At 47.0% G+C, this 21,875-nt stretch overlaps 1 protein-coding gene across 2 annotated transcripts in view; it reads left to right on the forward strand.

Moving 5' to 3' along the window:
* The window catches only part of PPP2R5A (protein phosphatase 2 regulatory subunit B'alpha), a 120,878-nt gene that overhangs the window by 41,104 nt on the left and 57,899 nt on the right, over positions 1 to 21,875 (forward strand). For both annotated transcript variants that reach the window (XM_075925151.2, XM_006135173.3), the window contains exon 3: positions 8,640 to 8,741. In XM_075925151.2, coding sequence (XP_075781266.1) covers positions 8,640 to 8,741 — 102 coding nt within the window. The remainder of the gene's footprint in view (positions 1 to 8,639; positions 8,742 to 21,875) is intronic.

Raw genomic sequence — 21,875 nt, forward strand, 5'->3', positions numbered from 1 at the left:
AATTGCTTTATTGGAGTAAATAGTGCATATACTGCACAGTAAATGCAGTATAGCTACATTTTTAGACTTGACATATAAAGACTGTTACCTTCTGGACAAGCTTCAGAAGAAAATCCCCCAAGGTTCAGGAAATGAGAAGATTTTGAGTTGTTCTGTTAGTGTTTCATGACTTGAGAATTGAATAGATGTATGGACGCTTAAGAATGAGTCCTAGGTCTAAAACTTTGGGAGAGATTTTCATCGAGGTTAGAATCAATAGAAAGGAACTGGTCCTACTAAAGTAAATGCACTGTAACTACTTTAAATCATGGAGGTGTAACTACATGGTTTAGACGTAAACCAATGTGTATTGCAGTGATCTTTCTACCAATTTCTGTGGCTATAGAACAAACAGATTTACCATTGTTATTCACATTAACAACTCTGTGTTTACATTAGGTGTTCTGCTCTTATGTAAAGAGTGTTGTTTGTTTCAAAGTAATCTCTGTTTCTCTCACTTTTTGATTTTTGACATATACTTTAAAAAGGTTTTCTTGCGGGACAACAGAGTGACAGAGGGTCTTACTCTGGCATGGAGGAGGAAAAGCAGAGGAGGGTGAGGGAGGCACGGCATGTGAAGGAGGGGGAGAGAGGTATCCTGGAAAAACTCCGCTGCGTCCAAGGAATGGGTTTGCTCTTCTACTTTTTTTTTTTTTTGTGGAGGAGCAAAAGTGCTCTTTCTTGGAGCCCCTGTATACCTTGTTCTGTGAGGGATAAGGGCTCTGCCAAAAGAGGAGGCTTTTCTGCCATTTGGCCCCGTCTAGATGGGACCAAATGGCGGAAAAGCCTATTCCAGAAAAGCGATTGGAAAAAGCAATGCAAATTGCGGCACACAATTTGCATAGCTTTTTCCAACAAAGGACTGTAGTGTAGGCCTAGCCTGGCAGGGGAAGGAGGAGGGGGAACGGCTACAGGCCCTCTCCCTCTGGTCATGAGGTGGGAGGCCACATGGCTCCAGCCCCATGCCAGTGAGGGGCAAGGCCGTGGAGCTCCCATTTGCTCCCTTCCTCTGGACCACCGTCAATGTCCTGCATGCCTGCCTCCCCTCACCCACGCTGAGCCCCTGAGAGGTGCTGTACCTCCCGCGCACGCCAGCCCCAATCAGGGACGGAGCTGCAAGCCATACAGTCTCCCCTATGCTCTGACCAGCCCCGCTGAGGGTTGGGGCAGTGAGAGTATGAGCTTTGTGGCTCCCAGGGCATGTGGCTTCTCCCCACCTTGGTGCTCTGAGGAGAGGCCATGTGGCTGCCTTGTTGGCTCCATGCCACACAGGTTGGCAGTTAACCCCTCCCTCACATGCTTCCCTCCCCTGAGAATCCCTCTGGCAGCTGCCATATGTGAGGGGGTGCCAGAATTTAAATTGAACCTTGCAGCTCCTCTGCTTTCCAGGATGGGGGAGGAGAGGCAAATGGGAGCCACGAGGGGGAGGCACGCAGAAGCCGTGGGGACTCAGGAGCTGGGGGGGGGAAAGAAGTCTGTGGGAGCCATGTGACCGCTCGGGGATTGAGGGGGGCGCATGGGAGCTGCGGGGGTACGGATAGGGGAAGGGAGGCGCGGGAACTGTGCAACTTCTCAAGGGCTTGGCATGGCATTTGGGAACTGCACAGCCTTGTGGGGGCTTGGGTGCGGGGCGGCAGGGGTGCACAGGAGCCACAGGGGCTCACATGGGGAAGAGGGATGCAGGAGACGTGAGGGCTGGGTGCACGGGAGCCACAGAGCCTCACGGGAAGTTGGATCAGGTGAGGGGAGGTGGGTGTACAGGACATGTGTGGCATTGCAGGTGGTCCAGGGAGAGGGGGTGCATGGGAAGTGCCCGGCCTTGCCCCTTGCTGGCAGGAGGCTGGAGCCGTGTGCCCTTGTGGCCAAAGGAAGAGGGCTGGGCGCTTTTCCCTGCCCAAGGGAGAGGGTTGTGTGCCATGCCTCACTCCCTATCCTCTGCTTTTCCTCCTCCCCTCTTCCTCCTCCATGCCAGAGGGAGAGGACCAGGCCAGCTGCAGCCTCCGGCCCACCCCCACCCTCCTCCAACACCTTGACCTGGCCCTTCCCGGCAGCTGGGGGGAGAATTGGGGATGCCTACCCACAGAGAGGGAGATTGGTGGGCATAGCAAGCAGGGGGCACCGCCCTCTAGTAATTAATGTATTTATATCTTGATTATCTGATAGCTTTATTAATTTACCAATCTTTCATATTTTAAGCAAGTTTGAAGACTTTTATATAGGAGAAAAAATGTTCTTAGTTCTTTCTCACACACAAGGATCTGTAAACCCTCAACCAGTCATTGTGATTTTGAAATGTTGTAGTATTACTGATGGACTGACCAATAACGTTAGTAAAGATCTACCATCCAGTTACAGAATAATTCTGCATACCTTGTCAAATCTATTTTTCCCCCTTTCCTGTTGTAAAACTAGCTGAATTTTCCTTTCTTTTCTTAACTACTGAGAGATTCTAGCTTAGTGTTTAAGGTAAAGAAAACTGGCATTAGGTTGGTAAAGGAGGATCAAGTATAGTGAAGAGGCCATCAGAAAGACTGTTGGGTGGAGAACAGTTATATGGGGAATGAAATGAAAGAAGTTGATTGAGAAGTAGTCAGGAAAAGGGGCATTGAGCCCAGAAAGTAAGACAGAAAATATAGCATGATGAATCAGAAACTAGGGATGTAATAGTATAGATGATTAATCAATAAGCAAAAGCTTATAGGTTAATACTATAGACTATGCACATTCCTCTCGTCCCCCTCTCCCTGTCAGTACATTTTTAGTAGGCTGGCTGGCAGCCTGGCTCAGTCCTGACTTTCGACGGGTTCAGGACCTACCCCTGATGGGTATTAGGAGCTGGGAGGGCAAACCCGGCTCAGTCCTAGCTCATACTGGGTCCAGGAGCTCAGACCTCCCCTCCTCCCCCCCAAACAGGGATTGCTGCCACCTTCTCAGAAGGCAGCCAGTCTGCGAGGGGAGCTGATTTTTAATCTGGCTCCCCTTGCGGACCAGCTCCTACCTGGCACCTCACGCTGCTGCCTCTGATACACTGGCAGCTGGCCCTGCTCTCAGGAACTATTGAATAGTCCACTAACCAATACAATTTCATGAGTTTACTCAACTATTCAATTAACTGATATTTAACATTCCTATCAGAAACTCCAGGAGATCTACTGAAGATATGATCTGGGAGATTTACCCAGAAATGTAACAAGAAGCATCTTCAATAGAGTATTCCCTCCACCTTGGGATTTCATGAGAAACATCCACCCTGGTTTCCATTTATATAGTCCCTAACCTCTTACCCTTAAAACACATAGTCTTGGTCTTTTGAGCTCTCTGGGGGCAACCAGATAGGAAACATTCCTCAACTGTCCACGTCTAGAATTAAATTTCCCTCTTCCGTGAGACATCATAGGTCTACTCAAGAGGTTCATTATCTACAGTCTCAGACTGCTCCTGCAGGAATATGGCTGTATGGAAGGATACCTGAAGGAAATGGATTATTTATTCCAATAGCAATATATTCCTCGACAGTTGATTTTAGGATCTTTCTAGACCTCTTGCAACACATAGCAGGTCACTTAGAGTTTCTAATGGAGGTAGTGCAAGAAAAATCCCATTCCTAACCATGGTACAGAGCAGAATAAATTTCTACTTGGTTGATTTACATAGAAAAATGGAAAAGGTTTTCTGTTTGGGTAATTAAGTGTTGCCTGTCTCCTGTGGAAGCCTCTGTTTCTGCTGTTTACTATCTTTAAAATGTTTGAGATTTTCTCAGCTCTATAAGTGTATATCCGCAATGTCTGCACATTCATCTATGCAGAGTCATACCATATTTTTCTCAATTCCAGGTCTCATTTTGCATTCCATAGGCAGGGATTCATGTTTCTTTGAATATTGTCCCTGTGAGTTGCTCCATTCTATATATATCTGAGCCCCTGCACCTCTAATCAAAGATTTTTGGTGGTAGTGTCTGTTGAGCTTGCCCATGTGTTCTCCTTTCCTCATGGTTCCCCCTCAGTTCCTTGTCAAAAGCTTTGCCCTTGAATGGAGCAGGCAATTCTCCCTTCCTTATCTGTGTTGTTGGCATAAGTAGTAGTTTTTATTTCTTTTTTTCTCCTTGATACTTTTCCTTTTTACTCATGGGAATTAAAAATAAGAAACAAGGAAAGAAGATCTACTGCATTCCTCACTCCTAGAGGATGATAGTTCCTTCTCCCCCAGCAGCATAACAGACTCTCCCTATTTAAAGAGATGCCTCTCCTACAAGGAGCTTATTCCTGTAATGGAGAGGCACTCACTGTGTCTGGGCTCTGGGAAACAGTCTCTCTTCCACCAGCTACCTGGACCTGGGAGCTGAAGTTAAAACTCCTCTTTGTGGAGAAGTCACTTCACTCTCCAGGTGATTCCAGTGCTGACCCCAGATCATCCCTGGAGCGTGTAACTTTCAGTAGTAGTAGTAATGAACAAAAACCAGTGAACTTTCTCTCCCACTCCTGCAATAAGTTTGGGTTAAAAAGGTGTCTCAGCTGTTAGCCAGCCAGAGGGGCTCCTCAGCGTGGCTACCTTGGTACCAGCAGCTCTGAAAAATAGTACCCAGAGGGGTCTCCACTAAGAGTTTTGCCACACTGCCTGGAAAAACCAGGGGCTCAAGCTCTGAGGCAGTGGTACCACCCACTAAGGAGAATGGCAGCAAGAAAACTTCTGGTTCTAGGTATTTGGTTCTAGGGAGTGCTCTGTACCTTCTTAACCATTGGTACTGATCATGTACTATGGACACTTCTCTGCAGTACCAAGCTCCAGTACAGCATGAGCTCCAGTTCCCTAGAGACCTTACAGTTGGGAAAGAATTGTAAGCACTATTGCATGGGCCCCAGTACTGACCACTCTCTTCCCCAGGCTATATACCACCAATACTCTGTCAGCACTACCCTTACCTGATGACGAGTCTGACCATGACCAGGCAGAGGTCATTTTCCTGGTCCCTCATTGTAGCCTACCGTCACAATTCAAAGTCCCCCTCAGTTCCAATGAACTGTCCCATGATTGTGGCACAAGTTCCCTGGGTTAACCCCACTGACTTTTGCCCTTCTCTCCAATAGCTGAATTATGATCCTGAGGCAATGTATACATCATGGCTGTCCAATGTCCCAGAAAATCCTAGGCTATGTCTACACTACAGGCTTCTTGCACAAGAACTGTTTTGCACTAGAGTTCTTACGTAAAAGATTTTGCACAAGAGCGTGTCCACACTGCCATGTGCTTTTGTGCAAGAACATCCATGGCAGTGTGGATGCTCTCTTGCGCAAGAAAGCTCTGATGTCCATTTTAGCCATAGGGCTTTCTTGTGCAAGAAACCCCTGTTGCCTGTCCACTCTGCACATTCATCTATGCAGAGTCATACCATATTTTCCTCAATTCCAGGTCTCATTTTGTATTCCATAAGCAGGGATTCATGTTTCTTTGCGGGGAGAGGAATAACTCTTGCGCAAGCAGTCTTCTTTTCCAACTCTTTACTATAAATTTACTTGCGCAAGAACGCGTGTGCAGTGTAGACACTTTGCAAGTTTTTGTGCAAGAAGCCTGCATTGTAGACGTAGCCCTATAGTCTTCTATAGCTCTGATCTCCTGAGCCAGGGAAGGAGGAAGCTTTTGCAGAACAGGAAGAGGGTCTTGAAGGAGAAACTACCCCTTCAGCAAACTTCTTCTCTCCAGATGTGGCTGAAATGCCCTCCCCATCACTAGGTGATGAGTTTAAGAACTTTCTGGATACTAAGAGGTGTCCTGCAAATTTCCTGATAAAAGGTGGCAAATATACATAACCAGGGCTAGACAAATGATTCAATCTACTTGCCCGTGGTGAGTAGATTTTAAGCTGGCGGGGCCATTTTATGCTGCGCATATGCAGAGTGCACTTCTGCGCGGCTGGTGAGCAGGGCTTGCTGCTGCTTGGTGAGCCCTGTACATAACAAGCTGGTGAATATTCTGCACACCAGCTCCGCCAGAATTGCTCTCCCAATTAATAAGGCATTTCTAAATCCTGCCAAAGTCACCTGGCAAACATCAGTCTCCATGGCACCAACCAGCAAAAGAGCCCAACAAAAATATTACATGCCTTTCAAAGAGGCAGACTTCCTATTTTAATAACTGTTACCCACCTCCACCATAGCAGATGCAGTTAATGCATGAGGCAAGCTACATAATGCTAAATTGACCCCATACAAGTCAGAATTGGGAGGACAGCGCATTTATTGTTAATGCTACAGTTTAGCGTCTTGAATTATCATGCTGTCATAGCCCGTATGATTTTATTAATTATGGAAAACTCAGTGCATTTCTGGAATATTTACTGAAGACACAAAGGAGCAGTTTCAGGCCAGTGTCAGAGAGGATCAATTCATAGTCATAATAATGCTATGGAGGACACTGGACATAGCTGATAAAGCAGCTCATTCAGACCTCCTCATGACTACTGTCATGGAGACTTCTTGGCTACACCTTTCTGGGATGCCCAAAGAGCTGCAGATGATCTCCAGTTTGAAGGACATCAAAATTCAGTGAAAAAGTGAGAGCTATTCTGATTGCCATGTCCTCACCAAGATAAGTCTGGTTCCTTTACCTGGCACAGATGGCAATATGTCCTTTGGTTCTTCTTTGGCCCATTCCTCGCCTGCTTCCTCAAAACAGTGGGTTGATCCTTCACTCAAATCTGCAGGCCCTCTTTCTTGGTTCCAAGGCTTACAGGTAGAATACCCTCTTGAGGTGCATCTGAATTTACTTCCCTAGAAAATGAAAAGAAATTGAAGTTTGTTATTCTAAGCATGCAGATCCAACCTCAGCTTCCCTCCCTCAGATTTTACATTACATTTTAGACCTCAAGAGATCAAAAATCACTCGACTTCTTTAAGGTACATTTTGCAGCAAAAATGACTTTCCACTACCATATAGATGGATATTCTGTTTGTACATCTGCTGATAGATTATTTAAGATAATTGGGAATCTTTTCTCACTTATTGATCATCTGCTCCAGCCTGGGATCTTAACCTAGTCCTCAGGGTTTTGACTGGATCTCCCTTTGAGCCCATGGCAACTTTGCTGTCTCCTACATATGTCCATTTCTAATTGCCATCACCTCCACTAAGCACATAGGAGAAATAACAGCCCTAATGGTACACCTACCATGCATGGATGTTCTTTTTTTTTTTCTTTTAAGACAAAGTAACTTTGAGACCACATCCCAACTTTCTTTCTAAAGTTGCCTGCTTTTTATATGGATCAACCAATCCATCTTCCAGTTTCATCCTCCCTTTTCTCCCCTCCCCCCCCCCAAGAAAACAACATCATAACATCAGAAAGGCGATTCTGCATATGCTGGAGGTTAGAAGAGCACTAGCATGCTTCTTGGACAGGGTCAAGGACTGCAGAAAGTTCCCTAAACTCTTCCTTTTGGTCAGGGAAAGATTCAATTCTGAGACTATCCAAATGAGTCTCTGGTTGCATTAATCATTGTTATCAAGGGTGCAACCTGCTGCTTCCATCCAGAGTCTATATGCATTCCAGAAGGTTAGTCTATACTACAGACACATTCCTTAAAGAAATCTGCAGAGCTGCAATATGGGCTTCTGCCCATACTTTTGTAGAATTTTATGCACTCACTGGAAATTCAACCTCTGATGCCATCTTCAGCTCTTATTACTCTTTGTAGTAACAAACTCCACTCCAAAGTTCCATACTCCAGTGGCAGGTACTGCTTGGGAATCCCCTACAGTGAGGCATCCACTTGATACTACTCGAGGAAGAAGTTACTCATCTTGTGCATTAATGATGGTTCTTGTCCTTATGGATGCTCCACATACCACCTGTCCCCCACTTCAGAGTTCTCCATAAGGAGTCTGGGGTAGAAAAGGAACTGAGGAGAGTTTGCCCATGCTGTGCTAGGTAGCCTCAAGGCTGACCATCATGGAGGAAAAGTGCCTTTGCAGGCTCAAAAATCTCCATTTAGAGGCACAGCTATGCCTACAGCATAGCATCCAGAGGGGGACACATCTTGGATAATAGAACACTAGAACTGCTGCCCAGCCAGACTTCCCCACTTGGGCTGCTGTGGCCCGGGCAGCACTGCTGGGTGACAGACAGCCCTGATGGTTCTCCTCCCAGGCTGCTGTGGCCCCACTACTAGTAAGCTGGCAGTGATGCACCGGGCTCCCAGATGCTGGCCCTCCTGCCCCTGGGGCTCTCTCGTCCAGGAACATGCCAGACCACGGATGCTGCCGATGAGAGAATCCCAGATTTGGGAGGTGTACCCTGTGGAAATATTTGTAGACATGTCTCCCTTACATTCAAATGTAGTGTTGTTAACTCAGTTTTTATTCTAAGTCATGTATGTTTGATGTCTGTCTTTAAATATCTGACTCTTGCAGTCATGTAATTTATGTAAAAATTTCAGGTTTTTCATTAAAAAGAGACATTTCTGGTCCTCATGGCCGCATACAACAACTTGAAAATACAGCCCAAATGCCCAGTTCATCTTTATATTGGATAAAGGCAACACATTTAGTTTGGGATTTGGAATTTTGATAAGCAGCAATACAAGTAATCCACTTGTTTTTCTTTGCAGATTAGTTCTAATATTTTTAGAACCCTTCCACCAAGTGATAATCCAGATTTTGATCCAGAAGAAGATGAACCTACCCTTGAAGCCTCCTGGCCTCACATACAGGTATAGGATTCCTTTTTCAAACATTCTTGAAATGTAGAAACTAAAGGGTGATGTAGTTCTATGGGTATTTCTTTGAAAACTATTTATTGCATCTGCTTATCATTCTTGCTTCTAACTTAAGAAAGCATTGAATTATTTTTGAAGAAGTTGAAATGCATCTTTCTGCCACACACTAACACACATGAGCCCTTCAGAAAGATTTTACGGCTGTTTTGATTCTTGAAAGCAAGCCCCTATATTTTTATTATCCTATCACAGCTGAAAACCTGGTATATGTGTTTCATGTACATTATCGCAATATTTTGGGTTCCTTTTTTTATTACAATCATCTTTAAGAGTTTCACGTTTTATACCATTGATAGTGGGTGGTTCTTCAAGTGGTTGCTCAGGTGCATTCAGATTAGGTGCGCGCGTGCCACGTGCACAGTTCCCGGAGCATTTTTTCCCCAGCGGTACCCATCGGGTCGGCAGGTCGCCCGCTGGAGTGGCACCGCGATAATAGCACATAAGTACCCCCTGCTGGCCCTCACCGTCTCTCAGTTCCTTCTTACCGCCGGTGATTGTTGTTGGAGTTTCTCTTGTTAATCCAGCGATTAGAGTTCTTTGTAGTGTAAATAGTTCTTTAGTCTTAGTTTGCATTTAATAGTATAGTTAGCACTTAGGTAGTTTAAGTGTTCTCTCCCCTTCAGGGAAGGTATGCCAGCTCGTATCCCATTTGTGGGATGAAATACTTCTCTACTCCTTTTGGGTAGGCAGGAATGATGCTGGGGTTTGCCACAGAGCAGTCGTGATCTTAGCCACTGTTTTGGACCTCAGAGACCTCAACCGGTTCATAAAGACAACGAGGTTCAGGATGGTCACGCTTGCCTCCATTATTCCCATGTTCGATATAGGAGAATGGTATGCGACCCTCGATTTAAGAGACACTTATTTTCATGTAACCATACGGCCAATGCACAGGCGCTACCTAAGGTTCGTGGTAGGGCATGAGCATTTCCAGTTTACAGTCTTGCCCTTCGGTCTCTCCACCATCCCCAGGACATTCACCAAGTGCATGGCAGTGATGGCGGCTTTCCTCGGAACACACTGAGTGCAAGTATTCCCATATCTGGATGACTAGCTCATCAGAGTGCGATAAAGAGCTCTAATCCTTCTTCACATAGACATTACAAAGTCTCTGTCTGAGGAGCTGGGACTTTTGATAAACGAGGAAAAGTCCATGTTAACTCCCTCGCAAGACATACAATTCGTGGGGGCACACCTAGACACCATTGCAGGTAGAGCATCCCTCCCCACAACCAGATTCACAACCTTGACACAAATTATTCAGGGACTTCAGCTATCTCCCCTCTCCCTTACAATGGCAAGAAACTGCATGAGACTACTGGGACACAAGGTGTCATGCATGCATGTGGTTCTCCATGCCAGACTGAGACTCAGGCAGTTACAGGCATGGTTGGCTCAGTCATTCAACCAGAATCAAGTACATTGGGACTCAGTGCTGTCGCTTCCACAGGAAGTCTTCCCATCACTGCACTGGTGGACTCAAGAAAGGGAAGTGTGCAAGGGTGTTCCGTTCCTCAACGAGACACCCACTGTGAGACTAGTTACCGATGCTTCGGACCTAGGTTGCGGGGTGCACTTATACCCTCACAGGACGCAGGGTCTATGGACTCCTCTGGAGGGAGACCTACATATAAATGTCAGAGAGTTGAGGGCAATTCGGAGAGTGTGTGAAGTCTTCTTTCCTCACCTCTCAAGCAACTTGGCGTATCTACCAGGGAACAAGAACCTCTTAGCAGACAAACTGAGTCACTCATTTGGGACTCAAGGTGGTCCATAAGGAAGGACATATTACAGGGGCTATTCTGAAAGTGGGGTTGTCCCCAGGTGGATCTTTTCACCACGGAAATAAACAAGAAGTGTCCATCCTACTACTTGTTCATGACCCAAGGGTTGAGGTCCAAAGTAGCCGATTGGCCCAAGGGACTTCTTTACGTGTTTCCCCTATTCCTGTTGATCTACAAGGTTCTCATCAGAGTCAAGAGATTCAAAGCACTAGTCTCTTAATAGCTCCAGACTGGCCCAGACAGTTCTGCTATCTGGTCCTCTTGAACATACTCCAGGTCAAGCCTCAAGCCATTTCTACTGTCCCAGATGTAATCGTTCAAGAGTGGGGGGGAGGGTCTCTTGTACCACCCGAATATCAAATCCCTCCATTTCATGGCGTGGCTTATTCATGGCTAACTGGTACAGAACTAAATTGTTCTGAGGCTGTGAGATCTGTACTGCTGAGTAGTAGAAAGCCTGCTACAAGGGCGGCATACTCAGCTAAGTGGAAAAGATTTTCATGGTGGGCTGCGGATACAGGTATAGATCCTAGTACGGCACCCACTCCTCTGGTGTTAGCATATCTCCTGGGGCTAAGGTGGGCTGGCCTTTCCATAGCATCCATTAGTGTGCATCTAGCGGCTATGTCAGCTTTCCACGGGGTAAGGAAACAGATCCCTATTCGCGAACTAGTTGATTAAGAGGTTCTTTAAGGGTCTATATACAATGTTCCCGCATGTGAAACCACCGGTGCCCCAGTGGGACCTCAATTTAGTACTTACCAAACTCATGTCCCCACCCTTTGAGCCGCTGGCCATGTGCTCGCTAAAGCACCTCTCTCTTAAAGTAGCACTTATCGTGGCAGTCACTTCAGCAAGGGGGAAGGGGAGGTCTCAAGGCACTGACGATAGAGCCCCCTTACTTACTCTTTTCAGCAGATAGGGTGAGTTTACCTCTCCACCCAGCCTTCTGACCGAATGTAGTGTCCACCTTCCATATGTCCCAAGACAAGTACCTGCCTGTGCTTTACCCAAAGTGCCATAAGTACAAGCCCTCCACTGTCTTGATGCCAAGAGAGCATTAACCTCTATATAGACGGAACCAGACACTTCCACAAGTTGTCCCAACTTTTTATTTCATTTGTGGAAAGGATGAGAGGGTTGCCAGTGTCAGCCCAGAGGCTATCTTTCTGGGTGTCGTCCTGTATAAAGGAGTGTTAGGTGTTAGCAGGCAAAGACCCGCCTCACATGACGGTCCTCTACAGCGTTCGTGGCTCGAGTCCCGATTGTAGATATCTGTAGGGTAGCCACATTGTCCTCAGTCCATACGTTCACTGTGCATCATGCCATTACGCAGCAGGCCAGGAGTGACGTAGCCCTGGGTTCTGCAGTTTTAAGTTCAGTTCTGTAACATATTCAAATAAAAGTATGTTAGAAGGAAGTCACTTGAATTGATTTCTGGGTCGTGCCTCTGACCCTACCTCCACAAGTTTTGGCTAGGGATTCACCTAATTCGAATGGACACGAGCAACCACTTGAAGAAGAAAAGAGGGTTACATACCTGTAACTGTTGTTCTTCAAGATGTATTGCTCATGTCCATTAGATCCAGCCCCCCCCCCCCCTTCCCTTTGTTGGAATCTCCGGCAAGAAGGAACTGAGGAGGGGAGGGTCGGCAGGGGTACTTATGCGCTGTTATCGCAGCACCACTCCAGGGGGCGGCATGCCAGCCCAATGGGTACCGCTGGGGGAAAAATGCTCTAGGAACCGTGCACGTAGCGCACGCACCTAATTCGAATGGACATGAGCAACATATCTCAAAGAACAACAGTACAGGTAAGTAACCCTCTTTTCTTCGGGTGAAGAGAGGATGAGGAATTTGGGCTTATTTAGTCTGCAGAAGAGAAGAGTGAGAGCCAATTTGATAGCAGCCTTCAACTTCCTGAAGGGAGGTTCCAAAGAGGATGGAGAGAGGCTGTTCTCACTCAGTAGCGATAGATGGCAGAACAAGGAACCTTACAAGTCTAGGTTGGCTATTAGGAAAAATTGTTTAAATAGGAGGATGGTGAAGTATTGGAATGGAGCTTCAGAGGGCAGCCGAGTTAGTCTGTTTGGGTATGTCTACACTACAAAGTTAATTCGAACTAACAGACGTTAGTTCGAATTAACTTTGATACGCGCTACACATGCAAACCGCTAGTTCGAACTTAATTCGAACTAGCGGTGTGCTTAATTCGAACTAGGTAAACCTCATTCTACGAGGACTAACGCCTAGTTCGAATTAACTAGTTCGAATTAAGGGCTGTGTAGCCACTTAATTCAAACTAGTGGGAGGCTAGCCCTCCCCAGCTTTCCCTGGTGGCCACTCTGGGCACCACCAGGGAAACTCGTCTGCCCCCCTCCTGACCCCGGAGCCATTAAAGGGGCACGAGCTGGCTACGGTGCCCGTGCCAGGTGCAAGCCTGCCAGCACCCAGCCAGCAACCCTGCACCTGGCACAGCTCGAGCCAGCCACCTGCTGCCACCCAGCCCTCCACCTTTTCCCGGGACCAGGGTGGCGGCTCCCAGGAGCCTGCCTGGGGCCGCAAGAGGCGGGCGCCCGCCTGGTCTAGTGTGGAAATCGTGGACCTCATCCACGACCTCTGCACTAGGCACAGGAAAGTGGCCATCTAGGGCAGGAGAGCTGCCAGCCTGGCCACCCAGGAGCAGGTTGGCATGAAAATCAAGGTGGTCCACTGAGACCCCCGACCCTGAGCTTAGAATGGCCATACTGGGTCAGACCAAAGGTCCATCTAGCCCAGTAGCCTGTCTGCCGACAGTGGCCAGCACTAGGTATCCTGGAGGGGATGGACCGAAGACAATGACCAAGCCATTTGTCTCGTGCCATCCATCTCCAGCCTTCCACAAACAGAAGCCAGGGACACCATTCCTACCCCCTGGCTAATACCACTCCATAGACCCAACCTCCATGACTTTATCTCACTTCTCTTTAAACTCTGTTCTAGTTCTAGCCTTCACAGCCTCCTGCAGCAAGGAGTTCCACAGGTTGACTATTTGCTTTGTGAAGAAGAACTTTCTGTTGTTAGTTTGAAGCCTGCTACCCATTCATTTCATTTGGTGTCCTTTAGTCCTTATATTATGGGAACTAATGAAGAACTTTTCTTTATGCACCCTTTCCACACCACTCATGCTTTTATAGGCCTCTATCATATACCCCCTCAGTCTCCTCTTTTCTAAGCTGAGAAGTCCCAGTCTCTTTAGTCTCTCTTCATATGGGATCTGTTCCAAACCCCTGATCATTTTAGTTGCCCTCCCCTCTCCCACCTTCTTTTCCCAGTCTCCCCGAGTTTTGTTCAATAAAGAGAGTTTCTATTTTTGAACACACGTGTCCTTTATTTTGTACATCAGGAAGGGGGGCTAGGGAGGGGTAAGTGGAAGGAGGTGAGGGAGGAATGGAGTACGAGCCCCCGATGGGGAGGACTGGGTGGCTCTGCGGGCTCCTCGGGGTGGAAGCTCTCCTGAAGCCCTTGATTGATTTCCCCACCCTCCGGATGGCAGCCTGCGGCAAGTGCAGCCGGTCTGATGGCCGAGTGCTGTGATGTGCCCAGTGTGGGCACTCAGGGCCCTCCAAGCCAGGACTGCTTTGCAAGTGGGGAACCCCTGAGAACTGTCTGTCCGGGGTGGGGGTCGGGTCCCTTTAAACACAGCCCTTGGCTAGCCTGAGGCAGCAGCTCCACACTCTAAGTCCTAATCTGATGCCCTGCCGGCACTGCTTCTGGCCATCCTTAACCTTGGTTCAGGGTCCACTCAGTGTAGACATGCTAGTTCGAATTAGCAAAACGCTAATTTGAACTAGTTTTTAAGTCTAGATGCGCTAATTCGAATTAGCTTAGTTCGAATTAACTAATTCAAACTAAGTTAGTTCGAATTAGTGCTGTAGTGTAGACATACCCTTATAGAAAAAAACAACAAATAGTCTAGTAGCACTTTATAGACTAATGAAACATGTTGATGGTATCATGAGCTTTCATGGGCACAGCCCACTTCTTCAGATGAGCAAAGTTATGAGTTGGGGATATGAAAACTCAAAGTAAATAGGAGAGGGGAAGGGGAGGGGGGAGAGAAAGAAAAAAGGGGAGTGGGTGGGAGACAGAGTATCATTAAGTATCTGGAGAATGGGTACTTAATCCTAAGCAGATAAAAATCAGTGTCAATAGATAGATTCCTGAAACGGAAAGGATACCACTCAGGGAGCTGTTAGCACCTTCAGTGGTTATTAAGTAGGTAGAGTTCCCACCAGCCAATATCACGATTGAGTCCATTAGCATGTGAATTGAATTTGTGGATGAACTGGGATTCCAGGACTTCTCTGTGTATTTGGCTTATAGAGCTGGTTTGTGACAAGACAGCTACCTGCAGGTCTGTCATTGTGGTTAGGCAAGCTGAAATGCTCACCAACAGGCTTCTGTTACCTAGGGAGGTGGTGGAATTCCATCCCTAGAGGTTTTTAAATCTCGGCTTGACAAAGCCCTGGCTTGGATGATTTAGTTGGGATTGGTCCTGCTTTCGGCAGAGGGCTGGACTCAATGACCTGCTGAGGTCTCTTCCAGCCCTATAATTCTATGATGTCCCCATGGGTGCTTCACTGTTGGTGATGGGTGATCCCTGAAGCCACAGTTCGGAGCTTTTCATAGCTGTTGACAGTTGGGCTGCACATGCGTAGGAGGTGCCTTGCACCGCTGACCTGGCCCCCCTCCCCTTCGGTTCCTCTTCATCCACCCTTGGTCACGGACTGAGCTCTGATCTCTCTTGCCTCAGGCGTTGTTTCTTCACATTTTCCTGCTACTTAATTGCATTTCCTTATGGGCTGTTGCTCATAGTTGATCAATTGACACAACTCCAAACAGAAAGAACATGCAGTTCCAGCTGACTGACCACCTCAGCTGCTTCACTCCCTCAGCAGGGTTTCTCTCTTTAATAATTAAAAAAAAGAATGAAAGAAGACCAAACGAGGCATACAAGCCTTAATAAGACGCCACCATGCCCAGCCTTCAGGGTTTTAAAAAGTGTGTACTATGTAAGGAACCCATGCCAGCGTCAGATGGGCATGATTCCTACATAAGATGTTTGGGGGAGGCACATGGCCCCTGAAAATGTAAACATTGCAGGAGCTTCACAGCCAGGGCCAGGAAAGACTGTGAAATACAGCTCCACATGATCATGTTTGAAAGGACTCTGCAGCCCTTGGACCAGCCTGAACTAACCATGAAACACAGAGACCTAAAGCACAGGTCCGTGTCACCTTTTCCGCAGAAGCAGCACAGGGCAACAGTCTCACCTGCCAAGCCTATGAAGCAGTGTCTCAGGCTGACCACTAGGGACGTGTTGCATGCACGAGGGAAGCTGGCAACAAAATCCTTATGGGGCACTGCCGTTGCCGCAACTCCCAGCAACTTGGGGTCAGCATGCTCAGCAGCAGCACCAGAAGGGCCATGCTGGCAGACCATGGCATCGCACAAACCAGTGCTCCAGCATTCGGTGCTGAGAGGAAGCACGGAACTGCTTTCCAAACAGCCCTGCAAGTCCTCAGCACTGCCTTCTCCTCAGCCACCTGCAGGGAAGCCTTCCCCAGCAGAGGATTGAACACAGATGTGGCATGATTAAAACCCTGTGCAAATGCAGGATGAGGAGATTAGCAGCTGAAGATAACAGCATTCAACTGAGCTCTCCTCATCCATCAGGAGCGCCCCTCGGGCTTAACTGACTCAGCAGGTCTTTCCTTATCTGACAGTGGACCTCCACTGACATAGAGAAATGCTGCAGTTGCTGAATACAATGAAGGCAGTGTTTTTTTCTTCATAGCACTCATCTCCAACTACATCTCATCAGTTTCAACATTATTGTGAAAGACCTCTCCATTCTCATTGGTGCCCGGAGTAGCAATATCCCCTCCCTACTACTCCCCTTCTGTCCCCTCCCCGCCCCGTGGACACTGTGGGACTATTGAGAGCCTTGCGGACGCCATCCCAGGAGCACATCTGCCTCCCCTTAGCTTCTCCAGTCCATACCCTTCCAACATCGGTAGACTCAGAGGAGGAAGAGGGTCAAATCCCAGACGATGATAGTGCTGTACAAGAAAGGCAGGTATCCGAGGACAATTCATTTTCACCCCTCGATGAGGCTGTGACACAAGAAGCATCAAATTCTATAGACCACCTAAAACAGTTCCAAGAACTTTTAAAAAGAGTAACCACTAGCCATGAGGTCCAGCTCCAGGAAGTAAAAGAGAAACAACATCACCTCTTAAAGAACATTCGTCCATCCTCTCAAGGGAAGATGATGCAGTGTTAAAGGTATCTGATGACATTTGGCGGACACCCGCCTCAATACAGCCCACCTGCAAAAAAGCTGATTTAAAAAGTACTTTGTCCCTCCCAAGAACCTGGACTTTCTCTTTTCCCACCCCCAACCGAACTTACTGGTGGTGGATGCAGCAAATCAACGTACAAAGGCCTCCTAGGTTAGATCTGCGAACAATGACAAGGAGTACAAGAAGTTAGACATCTTTGGCAAAAAGACTTATTCATCAGCCACCTGCAACTTAAAATAGCAAACTATTCTGCACTATTAGCTAACCATTATTTCGATAATTATTCTAAGCTGTCTGAACTCATGCAACCTGACTCCAAGAGGCCAATCCTCAAGGTGATCATTTATGAGGGGGACACAATTGCCCGCACTGCTCTATTAGCAGCCATAGACGTTGCGGATACGGCAACCAGAGTGACGGCCTCAGCTGTGGTGATGAGAAGAGTTTCCTGGCTACATGAAGTAGGGGTGCCTAAAGAGTTACAGACAAACTCTGAAGATAAATAGAAGTTCTTTGCAGCGAATACAGATGAGATCCTGCATAGCAGCAAGCACTCTCACACCATGCTTTGCACTCTTGGCAGGTACATACCACCATACCGGAGAAAGAGAGACATTCCTTATAACAGAAATAGGGACAACTATTACAACTGTCCCCAGTAAAGAACATGAGACTATAACTGACCCAGGCAGCAACCCCAGAGGAAGCGCCCACCTGAAGCACGCTCCTCTGGATTGCAGACCACCAAACAGCAAATTTGAGGAATTGGTCCAGGGTTTGCCCGACCTCCCCAACCATTAAGTGACAGTAACGCCCCTTTTTCCATCACTGGGCCTCAATAACATCAGATCACTGGGTATTGGAGATCATCCACATGGGATACTCCATCCCCTTCACATCATTTCTCCCCACTGCCCTCCCTTCCCTGTCACTCTTCAAGGAAACCTCTCATGAGACCCTTCTCAGGAAAGAAATTGATTGCCTCCTTCAGAAAGGCACAGTAGAGAGGGTACCCGAACACTACAAAGGAAGGGGGTTCTATTTGACCTATTTTCTCACCCAAAAGCAGACAGGAGGTTGGAGGCCAATTTTGGATCTTTGCAGGCTAAACAAATTCCTACACAAACATCATTTCAAGATGGTCACACTGGCTTAAATATTTCCAGCACTGGACAAAGGGGACTGGTTCGCACAAGGTGCGTGCTTCCATATCACAATACATCCATCGCACAGGCGTTATGTCCATTTCACAGTCAGAGATGACCACTTCCAATATACCATCATCTCCTTCACACTATCTTCAACCCCTCATGTTTTCTCAAAACTACTTGCAGTAGTGGCAGCCTATCTTCAACAGCAGGGGGCGTCTTTTTTGCCGTATCTCAACGCTTGCCTCATCAAGGGGCCATCACGAACGGAGACAGCCAAGAAGGTAGTCAAGACCAGGTGATTATTTGATTATCTCAGACTCCTCATAAACGAACACAAGTCAACTTGCAAACCAATTCAAGAGATCGAATTCATCGGCGATCGCCTCGATTCTATATCGGCCAGAGCACACTTAACAAACCAACAATTCAACACACTCCAGGTCTTAGTGACTTCCCTAATCATGAACTCGTCATTGACCGTACATACATGCCTTTAGTTGCTGGGCCACATGGCAGCTACTATGTATGTTGTCCAGTATGCACATCTCCATTTCTGCGCGATGCAACACCGGGTGACTTCTGTCTCCAAACCTTCCTATGACATCCTATTGGGAAGCGAGTCTTCATTCCAGCCCCTGTACTAGACTCCCTCAAATGGTGGACTTCACACCACAACCTCTTCGCTGGAGTTCCCTTTCTGCAGCCTGATCCATCAGGACAAATTACCACAGATGCCTCACTAATAGGACGGGGAACGCACATGTAACAACACAAAGTGCAGGGAAGATGGTCATCACATGAAGCTATGTTACACATCAGTCTTGAGCTTCAAAGGGTCAGACACATGTGCAGACACTTTGCTCCTGCCATTATGAATTGCACTGTACGGATCCTAATGGACAACACAAGGACATAAACAGGCAGGGCAGTGCTCATTCTTGATCCCTTTGTGCAGAAGTTATCCGCCTCTGGAACTGGTGCATCTGGCGTGGGGTTGTCCTCAAGGCATCTTGCCTACCTGAAGTCAGCAACGTCACAGAAGATACTTTGAGTTGCAGTTTTACCACAGACCATGAACGGGAACTATACCCAATGGTTATGGAGTCTTTCTTCCACAAGTGGGGCTATCCGGCAATAGATCTTTTTGCAATGAGGGACCATTCCAAGTGTTGCTGATTTTGCTCTCAAGCAAGGCTGGACGGGGAATCCATGGGTGATGCTTTCCTAATTGTCTGGAACAAACCTCTGCACTGCGCATTTCCCCCAGTCCCAGAAATCCCCAGGATCCTGTGGAAAATTCAATTGCACATGGCTCGAGTAATCTTAATAGCCCCATCATGGTCCAGACAGACTTGGTTTCCATACCTTCAGCACGTCAGTCGAGCCACCTCTCCCACTACCAGCTCGACGTAACCTTCTGTGTCAAAACGGGCAAACTACTTCACCCCCAACCCCACACTCTACACCTTCATGCCTGGCTTCTTTGTGATTCAATGGCACCAAATCTCAATGTTCAGAGCAAGTGAGAATTTTCCTCCTTCATAGTAGGAGGCCGTCCGCTCGAAACACCTACCTGCACAAATGGAAATGGTATACGTCCTGGTGCCAGTGGTCACAGATCGACCCCTGTATCGCCCCTATCCGCTCATCCTAGACTATCGACACAATCTAAAGAATGGGGGCCTATCCATCTCGTCCGTCAAGGTTCACTTAGCAGCGATCACAGCATTCCATGAGCACATCGATGGAGCATCTGTGTTTGCCCACCCAATCACAAAGAGATTCCTCAAAGGCCTCCACAACCTTTATCCCCCCTCACAAGAACCCAGCACCTTCCTGGGAGCTCAATTTAGTCCTGGACTGTCTCATGAGGGCTCCCTTTGAACCTATGGCCACCTGCCTGCTCTTGCTCCTAACTATGAAAATGGTGTTCTTGATTGCCATCACCTCTGTGAGGAGGGTTAGTGAGATAGGGTCCCTCATGGTGGGCCCACCATATACTACATTCATAAAAGACAAAGTTACTCTTAGACTGCAGCTATCATTCGTGCCTAAGATCAGCACCTCCTTCCATATTAACGAGCACATAGTCCTGCCTACACTCTACCCAAAACCTCACGCATCTCACAGAGAAGCTACCCTGCACAACTTAGACATTCGATGGGCTCTAGCCTTTTACATCGATAGAACACAGCAGTTTCATAAATCTCTATGCCTTTTCCTGTCCCTTGAAAACCACTCCAAGGCACTCCAATTTCAATGCAGCACATTTCCAAGTTCATAGTAGCCTGTGTACTACATTGTTGCTCTCTTCAGAATGGTCACTTGCTAGTTCCACTTAGAGCACACTCCACGCACGCCACTGCAACGTCTACTGCTTTCCTGAAAAGTGTCTCCCTCAAGGACATATACGTGGTGGCCACACGGTCATCTGACCACTCCTTTGCTAGACATTATGCTATCATGCTTCAAATAGCAACTGATACAGCAGTGGCTACAGGGGTGCTATCTTCTGCCACTCAGCAGTAACTCCAAGACCCATCATCCTCCTGGAATACTGCACTATAGTCACCAACAGTGGAGCACCTATGGGGACATCACCCACAGAAGAAAAGGTTGCCTTGTGCCGTAACGACTGTTTTTCAAGGTGTGTGTCTCTGTGGGTGCTCCATGGCCCTCCCTTCCTCTCCTCTACTCAGAGTGTTCAGTAACTCAGGCATAGATGAGGAACTGAAGGAGGGAGGGTCAGGCTGCCGCATGAGGCACCAGCTGTTAGCGGTGCGAGGCGCCTCCTGCGTGTCTGAAGCCCAACTGTCAACTCCTATGAAAAGCTCTGAACTGCGGCTCTGGGGATCAGCCATCACCAACAGTGGAGCACCCACGGGGAGAGACACTTCGAAGAACAGTCGTTACCGCACAAGGTGAGTAACTTCCTTTTTTCTGTATGGTTTAGCTGAAGTACAGCTATATATCAAAAAATTAGTTTTCTTTAAAAAAAAAAAAAGAGAGAGAGAGAAACAGGAACAACAGACTTAATGTTTCCTCTATCAAGACAAGTATCTCCCTCTTCTTCCTATCCCCTTCCCCAAGTCTACAATGAAGACGTTGTAGCTGGATAACAATTAACAAGTTATTTCATTGTTGCACTCCTGTACCTACCTCGTGATTTTTGTAACAGTGCTCTATTAATCACAATTGACTTGTGTTACTGTTTTATTTTCTTCAAGCAAACAAAGTTGTAGTCAGAAGGGTTTTGATTGCATTTAGTGACCATACACTTAACTTCAGCAATGAAGTACCTAGTATTTAAAACCTGTTCTTTTTGTATGTATTGCAATAACTCAATAGGGAACAGATAATTATGATACCTTGTGCACCACTACATATCATACAGTGATTTCATAAATCACTTTTTGACTATATAACGATAATCCATAATTGTGCTACTTGAAAAACGAGGAGTCCTATGGCACCTCAGGGACGAACGGCTTTATTAGGGCATAAGCTTATAGCCTAATAAATCTGTTAGTCTCTAATGTTCCACAGGACTCTTCATTGTATTTGAAGATAAAGACTAGTATGGCTACCCCCTGAGATTGTGCTACTTTAGTTAAATAACAGAATACTGCCATGAATATTACCCACAAAAAGTACCTGTTCAAGGCAGTGTTTTGTCTCTTAGTCAAGTTAAAGATACAAATTTCCCAGGCAGTGACCATTCAGACTAGGGTTCTTAATTATTAACCCCCAGGAGAAAGGAAAATGTCTCTGAATTTTACCTGCATGA

This window comes from Pelodiscus sinensis, chromosome 3 (genome assembly GCF_052426305.1).
Source record: "Pelodiscus sinensis isolate ZL-2025 chromosome 3, ASM5242630v1, whole genome shotgun sequence".
In the NCBI taxonomy this organism is placed as follows: Eukaryota; Metazoa; Chordata; order Testudines; family Trionychidae; genus Pelodiscus; species Pelodiscus sinensis.